The 15,000-nt window shown below is 31.9% G+C and overlaps 10 protein-coding genes and 5 non-coding genes across 15 annotated transcripts in view; 11 read left to right on the top strand and 4 right to left on the bottom strand. All coding sequences in view use genetic code 11, as the record gives it.

Annotated features, from left to right (window-relative positions):
- The window catches only part of rpoC2 (RNA polymerase beta'' subunit), a 4,092-nt gene extending 2,580 nt beyond the window's left edge, over positions 1–1,512 (top strand). Inside the window, exon 1 of the mRNA in view lies at positions 1–1,512. This exon is cut by the window's left edge and continues 2,580 nt beyond it. Coding sequence (YP_010425956.1) covers positions 1–1,512 — 1,512 coding nt within the window.
- Positions 1,513–1,770: 258 nt separating this feature from the next.
- rps2 (ribosomal protein S2) lies at positions 1,771–2,481 on the top strand. The gene has a single exon. It carries the CDS (start codon positions 1,771–1,773, stop codon positions 2,479–2,481), a length of 711 nt encoding a protein of 236 aa, YP_010425955.1.
- A 213-nt stretch (positions 2,482–2,694) lies between these two features.
- Positions 2,695–3,438, top strand: atpI (ATP synthase CF0 subunit IV). Its single transcript has one exon. The coding sequence runs from the start codon at positions 2,695–2,697 to the stop codon at positions 3,436–3,438; it is 744 nt and encodes a 247-aa protein (YP_010425954.1).
- A 750-nt stretch (positions 3,439–4,188) lies between these two features.
- Positions 4,189–4,434, top strand: atpH (ATP synthase CF0 subunit III). Its single transcript has one exon. The coding sequence runs from the start codon at positions 4,189–4,191 to the stop codon at positions 4,432–4,434; it is 246 nt and encodes an 81-aa protein (YP_010425953.1).
- A 442-nt stretch (positions 4,435–4,876) lies between these two features.
- Positions 4,877–6,249, top strand: atpF (ATP synthase CF0 subunit I). Its single transcript has 2 exons — positions 4,877–5,020; positions 5,839–6,249. Exons 1-2 carry the CDS (start codon positions 4,877–4,879, stop codon positions 6,247–6,249), a joined length of 555 nt encoding a protein of 184 aa, YP_010425952.1.
- An 86-nt stretch (positions 6,250–6,335) lies between these two features.
- atpA (ATP synthase CF1 alpha subunit) lies at positions 6,336–7,859 on the top strand. Its single transcript has one exon. It carries the CDS (start codon positions 6,336–6,338, stop codon positions 7,857–7,859), a length of 1,524 nt encoding a protein of 507 aa, YP_010425951.1.
- A 103-nt stretch (positions 7,860–7,962) lies between these two features.
- trnR-UCU lies at positions 7,963–8,034 on the bottom strand. Its single transcript has one exon. It is a non-coding gene; the product is annotated as a tRNA-Arg (tRNA).
- A 142-nt stretch (positions 8,035–8,176) lies between these two features.
- trnG-UCC lies at positions 8,177–8,950 on the bottom strand. The gene is made up of 2 exons: positions 8,928–8,950; positions 8,177–8,217 (listed from the first exon to the last, which is right to left on the bottom strand). It is a non-coding gene; the product is annotated as a tRNA-Gly (tRNA).
- Positions 8,951–9,638: 688 nt separating this feature from the next.
- trnS-GCU lies at positions 9,639–9,726 on the top strand. Its single transcript has one exon. It is a non-coding gene; the product is annotated as a tRNA-Ser (tRNA).
- A 159-nt stretch (positions 9,727–9,885) lies between these two features.
- Positions 9,886–9,996, bottom strand: psbI (photosystem II protein I). Its single transcript has one exon. The coding sequence runs from the start codon at positions 9,994–9,996 to the stop codon at positions 9,886–9,888; it is 111 nt and encodes a 36-aa protein (YP_010425950.1).
- A 192-nt stretch (positions 9,997–10,188) lies between these two features.
- psbK (photosystem II protein K) lies at positions 10,189–10,368 on the bottom strand. The gene has a single exon. The coding sequence runs from the start codon at positions 10,366–10,368 to the stop codon at positions 10,189–10,191; it is 180 nt and encodes a 59-aa protein (YP_010425949.1).
- A 324-nt stretch (positions 10,369–10,692) lies between these two features.
- On the top strand, positions 10,693–10,764 carry trnQ-UUG. Its single transcript has one exon. It is a non-coding gene; the product is annotated as a tRNA-Gln (tRNA).
- A 605-nt stretch (positions 10,765–11,369) lies between these two features.
- Positions 11,370–12,502, top strand: rps16 (ribosomal protein S16). The gene is made up of 2 exons: positions 11,370–11,411; positions 12,278–12,502. The coding sequence occupies exons 1-2, from the start codon at positions 11,370–11,372 to the stop codon at positions 12,500–12,502; spliced, it is 267 nt and encodes an 88-aa protein (YP_010425948.1).
- An 814-nt stretch (positions 12,503–13,316) lies between these two features.
- Positions 13,317–15,000, top strand: part of trnK-UUU — a 2,598-nt gene continuing 914 nt past the window's right edge. The window contains exon 1 of the tRNA in view: positions 13,317–13,353. This is a non-coding gene — a tRNA (tRNA-Lys). The remainder of the gene's footprint in view (positions 13,354–15,000) is intronic.
- Positions 14,089–15,000, top strand: part of matK (maturase K) — a 1,518-nt gene continuing 606 nt past the window's right edge. The window contains exon 1 of the mRNA in view: positions 14,089–15,000. This exon is cut by the window's right edge and continues 606 nt beyond it. Within this exon, the coding sequence (YP_010425947.1) occupies positions 14,089–15,000 (912 nt within the window).

The following is a 15,000-nucleotide window of genomic DNA, read 5'->3' as shown; positions in this document are numbered from 1 at the left end:
GTGAAATCCCATATTTCGTATATCGGGAAACGAGATGATCCATTATCAGAAAAAAATGAGGGATCAAATCATACCAATATGAATCCATTTTATTCCATTTATTCAAAGACAAAACTTCAACAATCATTTAACCAAAATCAAGGAACTGTTCGTACGTTGTTGGGTATAAACAAAGAATCTCAATTTTGTATAATTTTGTCATCATCCAAATGTTTTCGAATAGGTCCATTCCCATCCAAAGGTGTAAAATCTCACAAAGAATCAATTCAAAAAGATTCCCTAAGTTTAATTAGGAATTCGTTTGGTTCTTTAGGGACAGCCCTTCCAATTTCTCATTTTTTTTCATTTTACCATTTAATAACTCATAATCAGATCTCGGTAATTAATTATTTGCAACTTGACAATTTAAAACAAACCTTTCAACTAATTAAATTTCCGTATTATTTAATGGATGAAAATGGAAAAATTTATAATCCCGATCCATGCAGTAACATCATTTTGAATCCATTAAAATTGAATTGGTATTTTCTTCATTATAATTTTTGTGAAGAGACATCCACAAAAATTTATCTTGGACAATTTGTTTGTGAAAATGTATGTATGACCAAAAATGGACCATACTTAAAATCGGGTCAAGTTATAATTGTTCAATTTGACTCCGTAGTAATAAGATTGGCTAAGCCCTATTTGGCTACTCCGGGAGCAACAGTTCATGGTCATTATGGATCAATCGTTTATGAGGGGGATACATTAGTTACATTTATATATGAAAAATCGAGGTCTGGTGACATAACGCAAGGTCTTCCAAAGGTGGAACAAGTTTTAGAAGTTCGTTCCATTGATTCAATATCTATGAATCTAGAAAAGAGGATTGATGGTTGGAACGAACGTATAAGACGAATTCTTGGAATTCCTTGGGGATTCTTGATTGGGGCTGAGCTAACTATAGCGCAAAGTCGTATCTCTTTGGTTAATAAGATCCAAAAGGTTTATCGATCACAAGGGGTGCAGATACATAATAGGCATATAGAAATTATTGTACGTCAAATAACATCAAAAGTCTTGGTTTCAGAAGATGGAATGTCTAATGTTTTTTTGCCCGGAGAACTTATTGGATTGTTTCGGGCAGAACGAACGGGGCGCGCTTTGGACGAAGCAATATGTTATCGAGCTACCTTATTGGGAATAACTCGAGCATCTTTGAATACGCAAAGTTTTATATCCGAAGCGAGTTTTCAGGAAACTGCTCGAGTTTTAGCAAAAGCGGCTCTCCGGGGCCGTATCGATTGGTTGAAAGGACTAAAAGAAAATGTTGTTCTAGGGGGAATGATACCTGTTGGGACCGGATTCAAAGGAGTCGTACACCATTCAAGTCAACATAAGGGTATTCCGTTGAAAACAAAAAAAAAGAATCTATTCGAGGGAGAAATGAGAGATATTTTGTTTTACCACAGAGAATTATTTGATTCTTATCTTTCAAAGAATTTCTGTGATAGATCAAAACAACAATGATTTTTGGGGTTTAATAGAATAGATTCATCTTTTTTATCTTTTATGTATTTGTTATGGTTATTTAATTTAGTAATAAAAAAATTAGTAAAAAAATAAAGAAATTCAAAAAATAACGAAATAGAAAGGAATTAATGGTTTGCGTTGTATATCAATGGCCAATCCGTGGTAGAAAAGAAGGTTCCCTTGGAACAATTATTTATTTCAGAATACCTCATCTCTTTATTAAAAAAATAAAAAAAAGAGAAAGTGTGGGGAGAAATGACAAGAAGATATTGGAACATCAATTTGGAAGAGATGATGGAAGCGGGAGTTCATTTTGGTCACGGTACTCGTAAATGGAATCCTAGAATGTCGCCTTATATCTCTACAAAATGTAAAGGTATTCATATTATAAATCTTACTAGAACTGCTCGTTTTTTATCAGAGGCTTGTGATTTAGTTTTTGATGCATCAAGTAGAGGAAAACAATTTTTAATTGTAGGGACAAAAAATAAAGCAGCTGATTCAGTAGCATGGGCTGCAATAAGGGCTCGCTGTCATTATGTTAATAAAAAGTGGCTGGGGGGTATGTTAACGAATTGGTCCACGACAGAAACGCGACTTCAAAAATTCAGGGACTTGAGAATGGAACAAAAGACAGGGAGACTCGCTCGTCTTCCAAAGAGAGACGCAGCCGTGGTGAAGAGACAATTATCTCACTTGCAAACATATTTGGGCGGGATCAAGTATATGACAGGATTACCGGATATTGTAATCATCGTTGATCAACAAGAAGAATATACAGCCCTTCGAGAATGTATTACTTTGGGAATTCCAACGATTTGTTTAATCGATACAAATTGTGACCCGGATCTCGCAGATATTTCGATTCCGGCAAACGATGACGCTATAGCTTCAATTCGATTAATTCTTACTAAATTAGTATTTGCAATTTGTGAAGGTCGCTCTAGCTATATAAGAAATCCTTGATTCATAATAAAATCAAAAACGGATTTGCTAAGTTCTATATCGGTTCCTATATCCTGAATCTCAAAAACTAGTTAAAAACTTGGAATATGATATTATTTAATTTTATTTAATTAATCGGTATTTTAAATAGAAAATTAAAGTAAACAAGTCGAGAAAGCGATGGTTGAATCAAAATAATTTTTTTTTTAAGTTATATTTCTGTCAGAGGACAATATGAATATTCCATCATATTCACTTAACACACTAAAGGGGTTATATGATATATCTGGTGTGGAAGTAGGCCAACATTTCTATTGGCAAATAGGAGGTTTCCAAATTCATGGTCAAGTACTTATAACTTCTTGGGTTGTAATTGCTATCTTATTAGGTTCAGCTGCTATAGCTGTTCGGAGTCCACAAACTATTCCGACTGGCGGTCAAAATTTCTTTGAATATGTCCTTGAATTCATTCGAGACGTGAGCAAAACTCAAATTGGAGAAGAGTATCGTCCTTGGGTTCCCTTTATTGGGACTATGTTTCTATTTATTTTTGTTTCGAATTGGTCAGGGGCTCTTTTGCCTTGGAAAATCATACAATTACCTCATGGGGAGTTAGCCGCACCCACCAATGATATAAATACGACTGTTGCTTTAGCTTTACTCACGTCAGTAGCCTATTTCTATGCGGGTCTTACAAAAAGAGGATTAAGTTATTTTGGTAAATACATTCAACCAACCCCAATTCTTTTACCCATTAACATCTTAGAAGATTTCACAAAACCTCTATCACTTAGTTTTCGACTTTTCGGAAATATATTAGCGGATGAATTAGTAGTTGTTGTTCTTGTTTCTTTAGTACCTTTAGTGGTTCCTATACCTGTGATGTTTCTTGGATTATTTACAAGTGGTATTCAGGCTCTTATTTTTGCAACTTTAGCTGCAGCTTATATAGGCGAATCCATGGAGGGTCATCATTGATTAGTGTTAGGAAGAGTCTATCGTTTAGTTTAGATCCAGGTAATATATCTATGTATCAAGATATTCTATCAAGATAATCTATGTTATCTAGAACATATAAATGTCAAAATTCATACAGTCTAACCGGAATAGAAAAAAAAAGATTCGAGCGAGAAGTGTAAAATAAAAAAGAAAAGAAGGCGTTGGTTAGTAGAGAGGGGGTGCCGCAGGTATGTGGAATCTAATGACTATTTAAGTTAATTCTTGCAGATTAGATGGTTCGAAGAATGATTAGAAAATCCGATTGAATTAAAAATAGAATCGCCGGTTTACGTTATTGAAGAAACATATGTATATTTTATATTAGAGATTGGCAAGTTATATATGAATGAATATTTCATTTGCCCTACTTAAATTTCTTAAATTTCGGATACCAAACTGAAGTCCTTCCGTTTTGTTTAGGACTGCGAATTGAATGAATAAACAGATCAAATAACGAAAAAGATCGAAGAATGATTAATGATTAGAAAAAATAAATGGAAAACTCGGGTTGTATTAATTCAGAAAGACTCAACAAATAGGAACTAAAAAAAGATTAAGTCTTTCTAATGATCGAATGATTCAATAATATTATTATTTATTATTTCAATTTGGCGTTTTTATTTTAGTTATTTCGACTGGATGAATATTACTAACGGAATAATTAAGTCCTAATGCATTGGTTGATTGTATCATTAACCATTTCTTTTTTTTGTGTGTGAGGAACTTATCATGAATCCATTGATTTCTGCCGCTTCCGTTATTGCTGCTGGATTGGCTGTAGGGCTTGCTTCTATTGGACCTGGAGTTGGTCAAGGTACTGCTGCGGGACAAGCTGTAGAAGGTATTGCGAGACAGCCCGAAGCAGAGGGAAAAATACGAGGTACTTTATTACTTAGTTTAGCTTTTATGGAAGCTTTAACAATTTATGGATTGGTTGTAGCATTAGCGCTTTTATTTGCGAATCCTTTTGTTTAATCTCAAAAAAGAAATATGATAAATACATATTTCTTTTATAGTCTTGGATTTGCAGGTTGCTTTTTCACATTTATAGTAAAATATCGCTCCTACACAATTACTCATTCGTTGCGAAAATAACCCACGGGAAGGACTTATTTGAGGATGAAGAATTAGTGTTACCCACTCGCTTTCTTCCTTCCTTCCCCTTCGTAAGTTCCAAGGCGAAGTCTTGCAACAAAGGAGGTATTTCGCAATTCGCATGAAACCTAGTACCTAATTAATATTAAGAATTCTATTCCAAAAAATGAAGTATTATTCTTATTGGAAATTAGGGAATCTCAATATAAAATAAATAAAAAATAATTTTTCAAAACTTTTTTTATTTATTTTATATTTATTAAGTACCAACGAAGTGAAATAATACAATGATTTTTGTAGTTTATTTATAAGAGGAGATCATATGAAAAATGTAACCGATTCTTTCGTTTTCTTGGGTCACTGGCCATCCGCCGGGAGTTTCGGGTTTAATACCGATATTTTAGCAACAAATCTAATAAATCTAAGTGTAGTTCTTGGTGTATTGATTTTTTTTGGAAAGGGAGTGTGTGCGGGTTGTTTATTTCAAAAATAGGTTGGATTCAACCAACTGTACCTCTTTTTGTCTTTATAATTAAAGCGAAATTCTAAGGTGCATGATTTCACGAATGACTTCTGAATCAATAATAAATAAAGAAATCATATGTAAGAACCATAGCATTTCGTGATTTGTTGGGAAATATACTTTGATTCTCTATTAACCAATAATGTAGGACCATTAACATGGTTAAAGCTTAAATTGTTTGAAGTCGAAGCACAGCAGGGTATTCTTTACTACCATTATATTGATACTTAATACCGAGACGTATTTTAAAATCGTTATAAATTTTTCGATATATAACACTCATGTCGATAAAAAGATTTGAATCCTTTTTTTCTTTTTTTATTGGTATTGGAAAAAGGTTTATCCTTTTTATTTACTTAAGAATATAGAATATATTTTAAGTAAATAAATGCCAAAGGCTGAGTCGACGACCTACGTATAAAGTAAAAAAAAATTGGATTTGAAGAAAAAAAACAACTTTGCTGACAATTACTTAATACTTATATTTAATACTTAAAATATATAAATATATTTCTATTTTTTTGTTTGGGTCAGAAGAGTCCTCCAAATATTCTAGTCTTGATTAGTGATTCGTTTCCATTTTTTGTGGAACATGACCAGAGAAGAGAGGATAGGTTCATTACATTCAAAAAAGGTATGGAAATTTGCCCGAAATAATTGAAGTAATTGAGCGTGAGAGCCAAATGAATTGAAAGATTCAAGTTTGGTTCGGGAAGGGATCATGAACGTTTTGAAATGAATGGAAAGATAATCTACTTTCATTAAATGATTTATTAGATAATCGAAAACAGAGAATCTTGAGTACTATTCGAAATTCAGAAGAACTACGCGGAAAAGCCATTGAACAGCTTGAAAAAGCCAGGGCTCGTTTAAAAAAAGTCGAAATGGAAGCGGATCAGTTTCGAGTGAATGGATATTCTGAAATAGAACGCGAAAAAATCAATTTGATTAATTCAACTTATAAAACTTTAGAACAATTAGAAAATTACAAAAATGAGACCATTCAGTTTGAACAACAAAAAGCGATTAATCAAGTCCGACAACGGGTTTTCCAACAAGCCTTACAAGGAGCTCTAGGAACTCTGAATAGTTGTTTAAACAACGAATTACATTTACGGACCATCAACGCTAATATTGGCATGTTTGGTGCGATGAACGAAATAACCGATTAGTCCTTCTATTCGATTGTAGGTATTATTTTTTTGTTTCCAATAATAAAAAAAAAAAAAAGAAAGAAATAAAGAATTAAGAAAGACTCATGGTAACCATTCGAGCAGACGAAATTAGCAATATTATCCGTGAACGTATTGAACAATATAATCGAGAAGTAAAGGTTGTAAATACCGGTACCGTACTTCAAGTAGGTGACGGCATTGCTCGTATTCACGGTCTTGATGAAGTAATGGCAGGTGAATTAGTAGAATTTCAAGAGGGGACAATAGGCATTGCTTTGAATTTGGAATCCAATAATGTTGGTGTTGTATTAATGGGTGATGGTTTGCTGATACAAGAAGGAAGTTCTGTAAAAGCAACAGGAAGAATTGCTCAGATACCTGTGAGTGAAGCTTATTTGGGTCGTGTTATAAATGCCCTAGCTAAACCTATTGATGGTAGGGGTGAAATTTCGGCTTCGGAATCTCGGTTAATTGAATCTCCCGCTCCCGGTATTATTTCGAGACGTTCCGTATATGAGCCTCTTCAAACCGGACTTATTGCTATTGATTCAATGATCCCTGTAGGACGTGGCCAGCGAGAATTAATTATTGGGGATAGACAAACTGGTAAAACAGCCGTAGCCACAGATACGATTCTTAATCAACAAGGACAAAATGTAATATGTGTTTATGTAGCTATTGGTCAAAAAGCATCTTCTGTGGCGCAGGTAGTTACTACCTTCCAGGAAAGGGGAGCAATGGAGTACACTATTGTGGTAGCCGAAACAGCGGATTCCCCCGCTACATTACAGTATCTGGCTCCTTATACCGGAGCGGCGCTGGCGGAATATTTTATGTACCGTGAACGACACACTTTAATCATTTATGATGATCTTTCCAAACAAGCACAAGCCTATCGCCAAATGTCTCTTCTATTACGAAGACCGCCTGGTCGTGAAGCTTATCCAGGAGATGTTTTTTATTTGCATTCACGACTTTTGGAAAGAGCCGCTAAATTAAGTTCTCGTTTAGGTGAAGGAAGTATGACTGCTTTACCAATAGTCGAGACCCAATCAGGAGATGTTTCGGCTTATATTCCTACGAATGTAATTTCCATTACAGATGGACAAATATTTTTATCCGCCGATCTATTCAATGCTGGAATCAGACCAGCAATTAATGTGGGTATTTCTGTTTCTAGGGTGGGGTCCGCAGCTCAAATTAAAGCTATGAAACAAGTAGCTGGTAAATTAAAACTGGAACTGGCCCAATTTGCAGAATTAGAAGCCTTTGCCCAATTTGCTTCTGATCTTGATAAAGCTACTCAGAATCAGTTGGCAAGAGGGCAACGATTACGTGAATTACTGAAACAACCCCAATCAGCTCCTCTCAAGGTCGAAGAACAGGTATTGACTATATATACCGGAACGAATGGTTATCTTGATTCATTAGAACTTGAGCAAGTAAGGAAATTTATTGTTGAATTACGTACTTATGTAAAAACTAATAAACCGGAGTTCCAAGAAATTATATCTTCTACCAAGACATTTACTGAAGACGCAGAAGCCCTTTTAAAAGAAGCTATTCAAGAACAGATGGAACGCTTTCGACTTCAGGAACAAGCGTAAAGAAATCCATCCCTCTGAACCCTCTGAATTTTTTGTATTATTAAATAAAAAAGAAAATACCCTTTTTCACATGGATATCTAAAAAAAATATATGGAAATAAATTGCGTCCAATAGGATTTGAACCTATACCCAAGGTTTAGAAGACCCATGTCCTATCCATTAGACTATGGACGCTTTTCATTCCGATTTTTCGGATTTTTTCTTATTTTGTGTTTCCAAAAAAGAATCGGATTGTATGTGATGGGAGATGTGAATTTTTTGTTTGAATTGCGTATTTAATTCAATGATGCATTAATTAATACAGAATGGAGCGGGTAGCGGGAATCGAACCCGCATCGTTAGCTTGGAAGGCTAGGGGTTATAGTCGACGTTGATTTATGAATTTTAACGTCTCTAATTCAAAACCGAACATGAAACTTTGGTTTCATTCGGCTCCTTTATGGAAAAAGGAGCAATTCCCAGACCCTAATCTAAGGCGGGAATAAAATTACAAAAGAAAAAATCACCCATAACATCTATGTCAGTTTTTTGCATGAATGCATTCAATTCAAAACAACTTACTTTCTAGATGATCCCTCTAGAAGAGGCGATTCTAACAATCTTTCTAGTTACTTCGTTCTCTATTTCTATTTGAGAGAATCCTAAGGAAAAGTCTTTTGTTTCTACCGAGCTAAGCTAAAAAAAGAAATATGTTGATTGAAGCCTCTAGTAAACTAAAGTCATCATTTAATAGCTATTTTGCTTCTCTATAAAAAACTAGAAGATTTAGTTACGATTAGAAACCCTTTTTTCTATCTTTATCCATAGATCTCTTCCTTATACTCATTCAATTGGAAGTATTCATCCAATTCAACAAAATTTTATGTTTCGTAACTTCATAATCCAAAAATTCCACTTTCTAATATAATTGAGTTTTGGATCCAAATCACGAGAATGTATAATTTTCCTCAATTTTTTCATTGAGAGGGAAAGGATTAATTCCTTTTAAGAAATAAAGTTTTTGATCGGAATAGTAATCAAACCGGTAGACCCCTTAACTATTAAGGGGTTAATAGAACGAATCACACTTTTACCACTAAACTATACCCGCTACAGTTGGATTATTGTATCCAAATAAAACTTTTGTCGAACACTGAAATTGGATGTAATCAAGACAGGATTCGAAAAGAATCATGAAATTTAGAGTATTGACACTTTTTGTAGGAGGATTTTATGAGTTTTAATCAGATTTTAAAAAGTTATAGTTAAATAACTAAAAAAAAAAAAGTTCTATTTTTTCTTGAAGGAATTTTTTATGATCATTATCAACTAAATCATTTTCTTTATTCTATAGAATCCCTAGAATTCATTAAAACAAAAAGGGCCTGGCGAGGTATTGATCAGGCCAGGCCGTGGGAATCAAAAAAGAGTCCCTTTCGGGCGAAGAAGTATTTAATTAAATATTCTATTTTTCTATTAATTAATATTAAATATTCAGTCTTTTTTTTTTCTTTTTAATTTTTAATATTAATTTTTAATATAATTATGAAAATTTCAAATAAAACTTGTACTTAATGTTGTCTTACACAATACAACTTGTATATTTTGTATATATATATTATGTTATATATAATATTGTGTTATATATATATTATATATTTTGGTTATATATAGATTATATATATTTTGAATTTTTTTATTTTAGTCTAATTAATTTGAGTTTATTACATATTTTTTACATAATTTTCAAATTTTTCGAAATTTTTTATTTAATATTTGACTATTACTATTTTCAACGGGGAGAGATGGCTGAGTGGACGAAAGCGTCGGATTGCTAATCCGTTGTACGAGTTATTCGTACCGAGGGTTCGAATCCCTCTCTTTCCGTTTCCATTGATAACTGAATCTTATTATTTGATTTCTCTTTTGAATTTATTCTATCTTTTTTTTTTCAAAATAGAATTATACAAAATAGAATTATATATAATTCTATTTTGAAAAAAAAAAAGATAGATGAAAAATAAAGCAAATAACCCCTTTTTAGTCTTATTCTTCGCGCCCAGGATTACGTCCTGGATCATTAGATAGGAATCCGAAAATGAAAAGAGAAACAAAAAATATTACTACTGTGTAAACAAAAAGTTTGAGAGTAAGCATTACACAATCTCCAAGATTATTTTTTTTGGAAAAAAGAGAATAGATTCTCTATTTTTATACCATATATCCTATAATATAAAATAGAATTTGAAATGATATTTATTATTCTAATATTAAAAGAATTTTTATTCTAATATTAGAATAATTTTTCTCGAAAAAATCATTCATTTTTTTAGGACAAGATGAAAGATCTCATCGAAAACTTACAGCAGCTTGCCAAACAAAGGCTAAGAGAAAAAAGAGTAGAGGTATGACTGGCATAAAATCTACAATTGGACTCAAAAAAGCGTAGGCCTCCGGTAATTTGGCAAAGAAAAAACTACTCGAATAAAGGGCCGAATTAAGACAGATCAAACTAAAGATATTAAGCATAACAGACATTTTTTTTTATTGCATTTTGGTTGAGTTATTGATATAAAAAAAAAATGAAGAAAAAAATCGTTCTTTTTTTTAACTTACTCACTCAATCAAAAAACCTTCTATTCTCAATGGAGAATAGAAGAAATTTTACTTTCATACAATATCTTAATGGAATTCTGTGTAATGATCAATAAATTCATTTGAATTCTATATCTACACGTGTCAAAATTCTAACAACAGAATCAAGTTGATTTTTTGTGTTTTGATAGTTAGGCTGGAATTGACGAACAATCAATAACAATATTAGGGTTTATTAATGTTGAATAGAAATCGAATTGGGGCGTGGCCAAGTGGTAAGGCATCGGGTTTTGGTCCCGCTATTCGGAGGTTCGAATCCTTCCGTCCCAGAATATATGTAATTTAAGATTGTATTTTTCTGTTTATAAGGTTTAAAATAGAATTGTATTCTTTCTACTAACTACTAATGATTTTAACGAAAATGAATCTTATCTTTTTTTTTTTCACATTTCATCAAATTTGAATTCCAAAAAAAAGTATTCCTTTAATCAGATATACATCCTCTATAAATATTCATATATAATATAGACATATATAATATAGAAATAGAAGTTACGAAGTTAATTTAGTTTTTTTTGCTTCATCCTGGAAACGAACTTGGATTTTTCCAATCTAATACCAATCTAATATATTATTCAATTTCGATTTCTTTTATTGATTATTTTTATTATATTAAACTCAAAAAGAAAGATAGATTTTGATTGCTTAGCGATGTCATCTTTATTTTTATTGTATTGTAAATTGTAAAAAAAATGAACATTCCATTACTAAATAAACATTCCATTACTAAATAAACATTCCATTACTAAATAATATAATAACTTAAGATATATTCCATATAATATATATGTATTGACTGTCCTGACTGAACCAATGACTATTCATGATTCCATAATTGAATCAACCGCATACCGGTTCCAAATTTGAGGAATGTTATGGTGAAACTTCGTTTGAAACGATGTGGTAGAAAGCAACGTGCGACTTGAAGGACATGATCTGGTGTGGATTCTTATATCCATCATTCTATTCTATAAGAAAGGATGCTCTTGACTCGACATCCTTTGCTCTGTTCCACTCGAAGCGGCATTGCATTTTTTGTTCGGATGTAATGGAACTAGTACATGATGGAGCTCGAGTAGTAAAGTATTGAGTTATTTCTCAAGGGAAAAGAGAAGGGTCTAGGGTTAGTGTTAATCAATAAGTTTTAACAACTTCGTAAGGATATCTTTGACAGAGAAATCGAAAGGATTAAAATAAAAAAAAGTTTCAAATCCTAAAAGAAAATCTTTTGTTGGAATTGATAAGACCTTATTCGATATATATCGTGGGGAATCCGCCGTTCGTATGATTTGATTTTTTGATAGAAAGAAATAACAAAAAGGCATGTTGCTGCCATTTTTGAAAGGATTAAAAATCTACGAAGTAATGTCTAAACCCAATGATTCAAAAAAAAAGATAAAGATTTCCGGAACAAGAAAATACCCTTTCTAATTGTTAATTGTCGCAATAATTGGATTTGGATCAGAATACCGAATTCAAATGGATTCTAAATGAGACAAAAGGGTATTTGAGACTGCTCAATAAATGATAAATGAAATGCCAAAGGATTTTCTTTTGAGCTATTTAAGAGTTATTCAACTTGAGTTATGAGTATACAAATGATTTTTTAGGAAATAAAGAAATGACAAGGATTAAATTCGTAGTTTAATTCATTTCAGTATTTTAGGGATTTATTTAATTATTTATATACCTAAACCTTGAATCATTTTTCTCGAGCCGTACGAGGAGAAAACCTCCTATACGTTTCCAGGGGGGGTATTGTTGATCTAATCTATCCCAATGAGCCGTCTATCGAATTGTTGCAATTGATGTTCGGTCCCGAAGAGAGGGAAGAGATTTGCAGAAAGTGGGTTTTTATGATCCGATCAAAAATCAAACTTATTTAAATGTTCCTGCTATTCTAGATTTTCTTGAAAAAGGTGCTCAACCTACAGAGACTGTCTATGATATTTTCAAGAGGGCGGAGGTTTTTAAGGAATTTCGCCTTAATCAAACAAAGTTCACTTAATGAACTAAAAAACAAAGATAATGTGGTGGTAGTTTGGTAGAATTTTTTTATTCCTTATTCTCGTCCTGTCTATTTTTTTTTTTTTATGTAGTGCCAATCCAACACAAAAATTTTCTTATATATTTCCCTTTTGTTTGTACTTCGCTTTTAAAATACGATATATACAATATCATATTTCTATAATTTTAATATTAATAATACTATAAATAATAATAATAAAATTATTCTATTAACTAATAACTAACGAAAATCTCTCTATATATTTTATATATTAATTACGTTAATAATATTAATTACGTTAATAATAATTATTATCTTAAAAATATATATATATTTAGTAAAATAAAATATATTATTCTATTTTCTATTTATATATATTTCTCCTTCTAAAAATAAATTAAAAAGAAAGTTGTATTTCGAATTTCATTTGCATTTTTTTCTTTCTACGTTGTACTTAAAATTGTAATTAAATTTTTTTAATATTCATATTGACAAGAGTATATTGAACAAATATAATTCAATTTTGAAGTCAAAATAAATAATGAAATAAAAAAAATGAAATGGTTTCTTTCTGTCTTCCGCCCAATAAATAGGTTGAATTTTTTGCGATATATAATTTGTATCCAAAAAAGGAGAATATTTGTTTTAAAAATGTATTTTCTCTAAAAATTTTTTGTATTGTCATCGGATCTGGTTGGTTTTAAGTTCTGACTCAATTAGCAACTTTTGTTTTGATTTCTTGCTAATTCAAAGTTTTGATTCCAATTCATTTTATTTTTATCTCGATTGTATCTACATAACATATCTCTTTTTCGGGTTGCTAACTCAATGGTAGAGTACTCGGCTTTTAAGTGCGGCTACAATCTTTTACATATTCGGATGAAGCAAGGAATTCGTCTACATCATCGGTAGAGTTTAGTTTATAAGACCACGACTGATCCTGAACGGAAATGAATGGAAAAAAGAGCATGTCGTATCAATATAAAATATAAAATTCGGAGAATATTTCATTCTTACCAAATTGGTACAAAATTCTATTTGAATTTTTGGAAGGGAACGAAAGGACTTCAAAGCAAAGTTGGGTCGATTGAATAAATGGATCGAGCCCTAGGGTTCAAATTCTGAGGAAAGAAAGAACAACGAGCTTATCTTCATAATTTGAATGATTTCCCGATCTAATTAGACGTTAAAAAAAATTAGTGCCTGATGCGGGAAAGGATTCTCCCACGAGTGGATCCTTTGTTTTTTTATAGTGAATCCTAACTATTCGATTATCCATTCTCCATTAAAGAGATGGAAATGAATGTGTAGAAGAAAGAGTATATTGATAAAATACTTTAATTCCAAAATCAAAAGAGCGATTGGGTTGAAAAAATAAAGGATTTCTAACCATCTTTTATCTTATAAAAAAAAGAAAAAAACCAATTAGATGGAAAAAGGTAGAAAAGTCCGCGGATGCATTTAGCCGTTTCCGGGGTATCCATTTTTTCGTAATAAAATGCCTTGTTTTGACTGTATCGCACTATGTATCATTTGATAATCCAAGAAACCCTCTATTTTTACTTTTGTTTTCGGTCTAAATTGAAATGGAAAAATTACAAGGACATAGAGAACTAGATAGGTCTTGGCAACATAACTTTTTCTATCCACTTATCTTTCAGGAATATATTTATGTATTTGCATATGATCATGCTTTAAATAAATTGATTTTGTTGGAAAATGCGATCGACAAGAAATACAGTTTACTAATTGTAAAACGTTTAATTACTCGAATGTATCAACAGAATCATTTTATTCTTTCTGTTAATGATTCGAACCAAAATGAAATTTTTGGGCACAAACACAAAAAGAATTTGTATTCCCAAATGATAACAGAAGGTTTTGCAGTCATTGTGGAAATTCCATTTTCCCTACTATTAATATGGTCCCTAGAAGGAAAAGAAATAGTAGAATCTAAAAATTTGAGATCAATTCATTCAATATTTCCTTTTTTAGAGGACAAATTCTTACATTTAAATTATGTGTTAGATATATTAATACCTTACCCTGCCCATCTAGAAATCTTGGTTCAAACTCTTCGCTATTGGTTGAAAGATGCCTCTTCCTTGCATTTATTACGATACTTTCTTTACGAGTATCGTAATTGGAATAGTCTTATTCGGCCAAAAGAATCCATTTCCCCTTTTTCAAAAAGGAATCGAAGATTATTTTTGTTCCTATATAATCTTGTTGTATATGAATACGAATCCCTTTTTGTTATTCTACGCAAGCAATCCTCTTATTTACGATCAACGTCTTTTGGAGCCCTTCTTGAACGAATCCATTTTTACGGAAAGCTAAAATATCTAGTAAAAGTCAAAGTTAAGGTTTTTGGGGTTATCCTATGGCTTTTCAAAGAACCTTTTCTGCATTATGTTCGGTATCAAGGAAAATGCCTTCTGTCTTCAAAAGGGACATCCTTTCTGATGTATAAATGGAAATATTACTTTATTGCTTTC

The sequence above is a fragment of the chloroplast genome of Amaranthus tricolor (assembly GCF_026212465.1).
Source record: "Amaranthus tricolor chloroplast, complete genome".
Taxonomy (NCBI): domain Eukaryota; kingdom Viridiplantae; phylum Streptophyta; class Magnoliopsida; order Caryophyllales; family Amaranthaceae; genus Amaranthus; species Amaranthus tricolor.
Note: the sequence above shows the minus strand (reverse complement) of the source record. Positions and strands in the feature narration are given on the sequence as shown.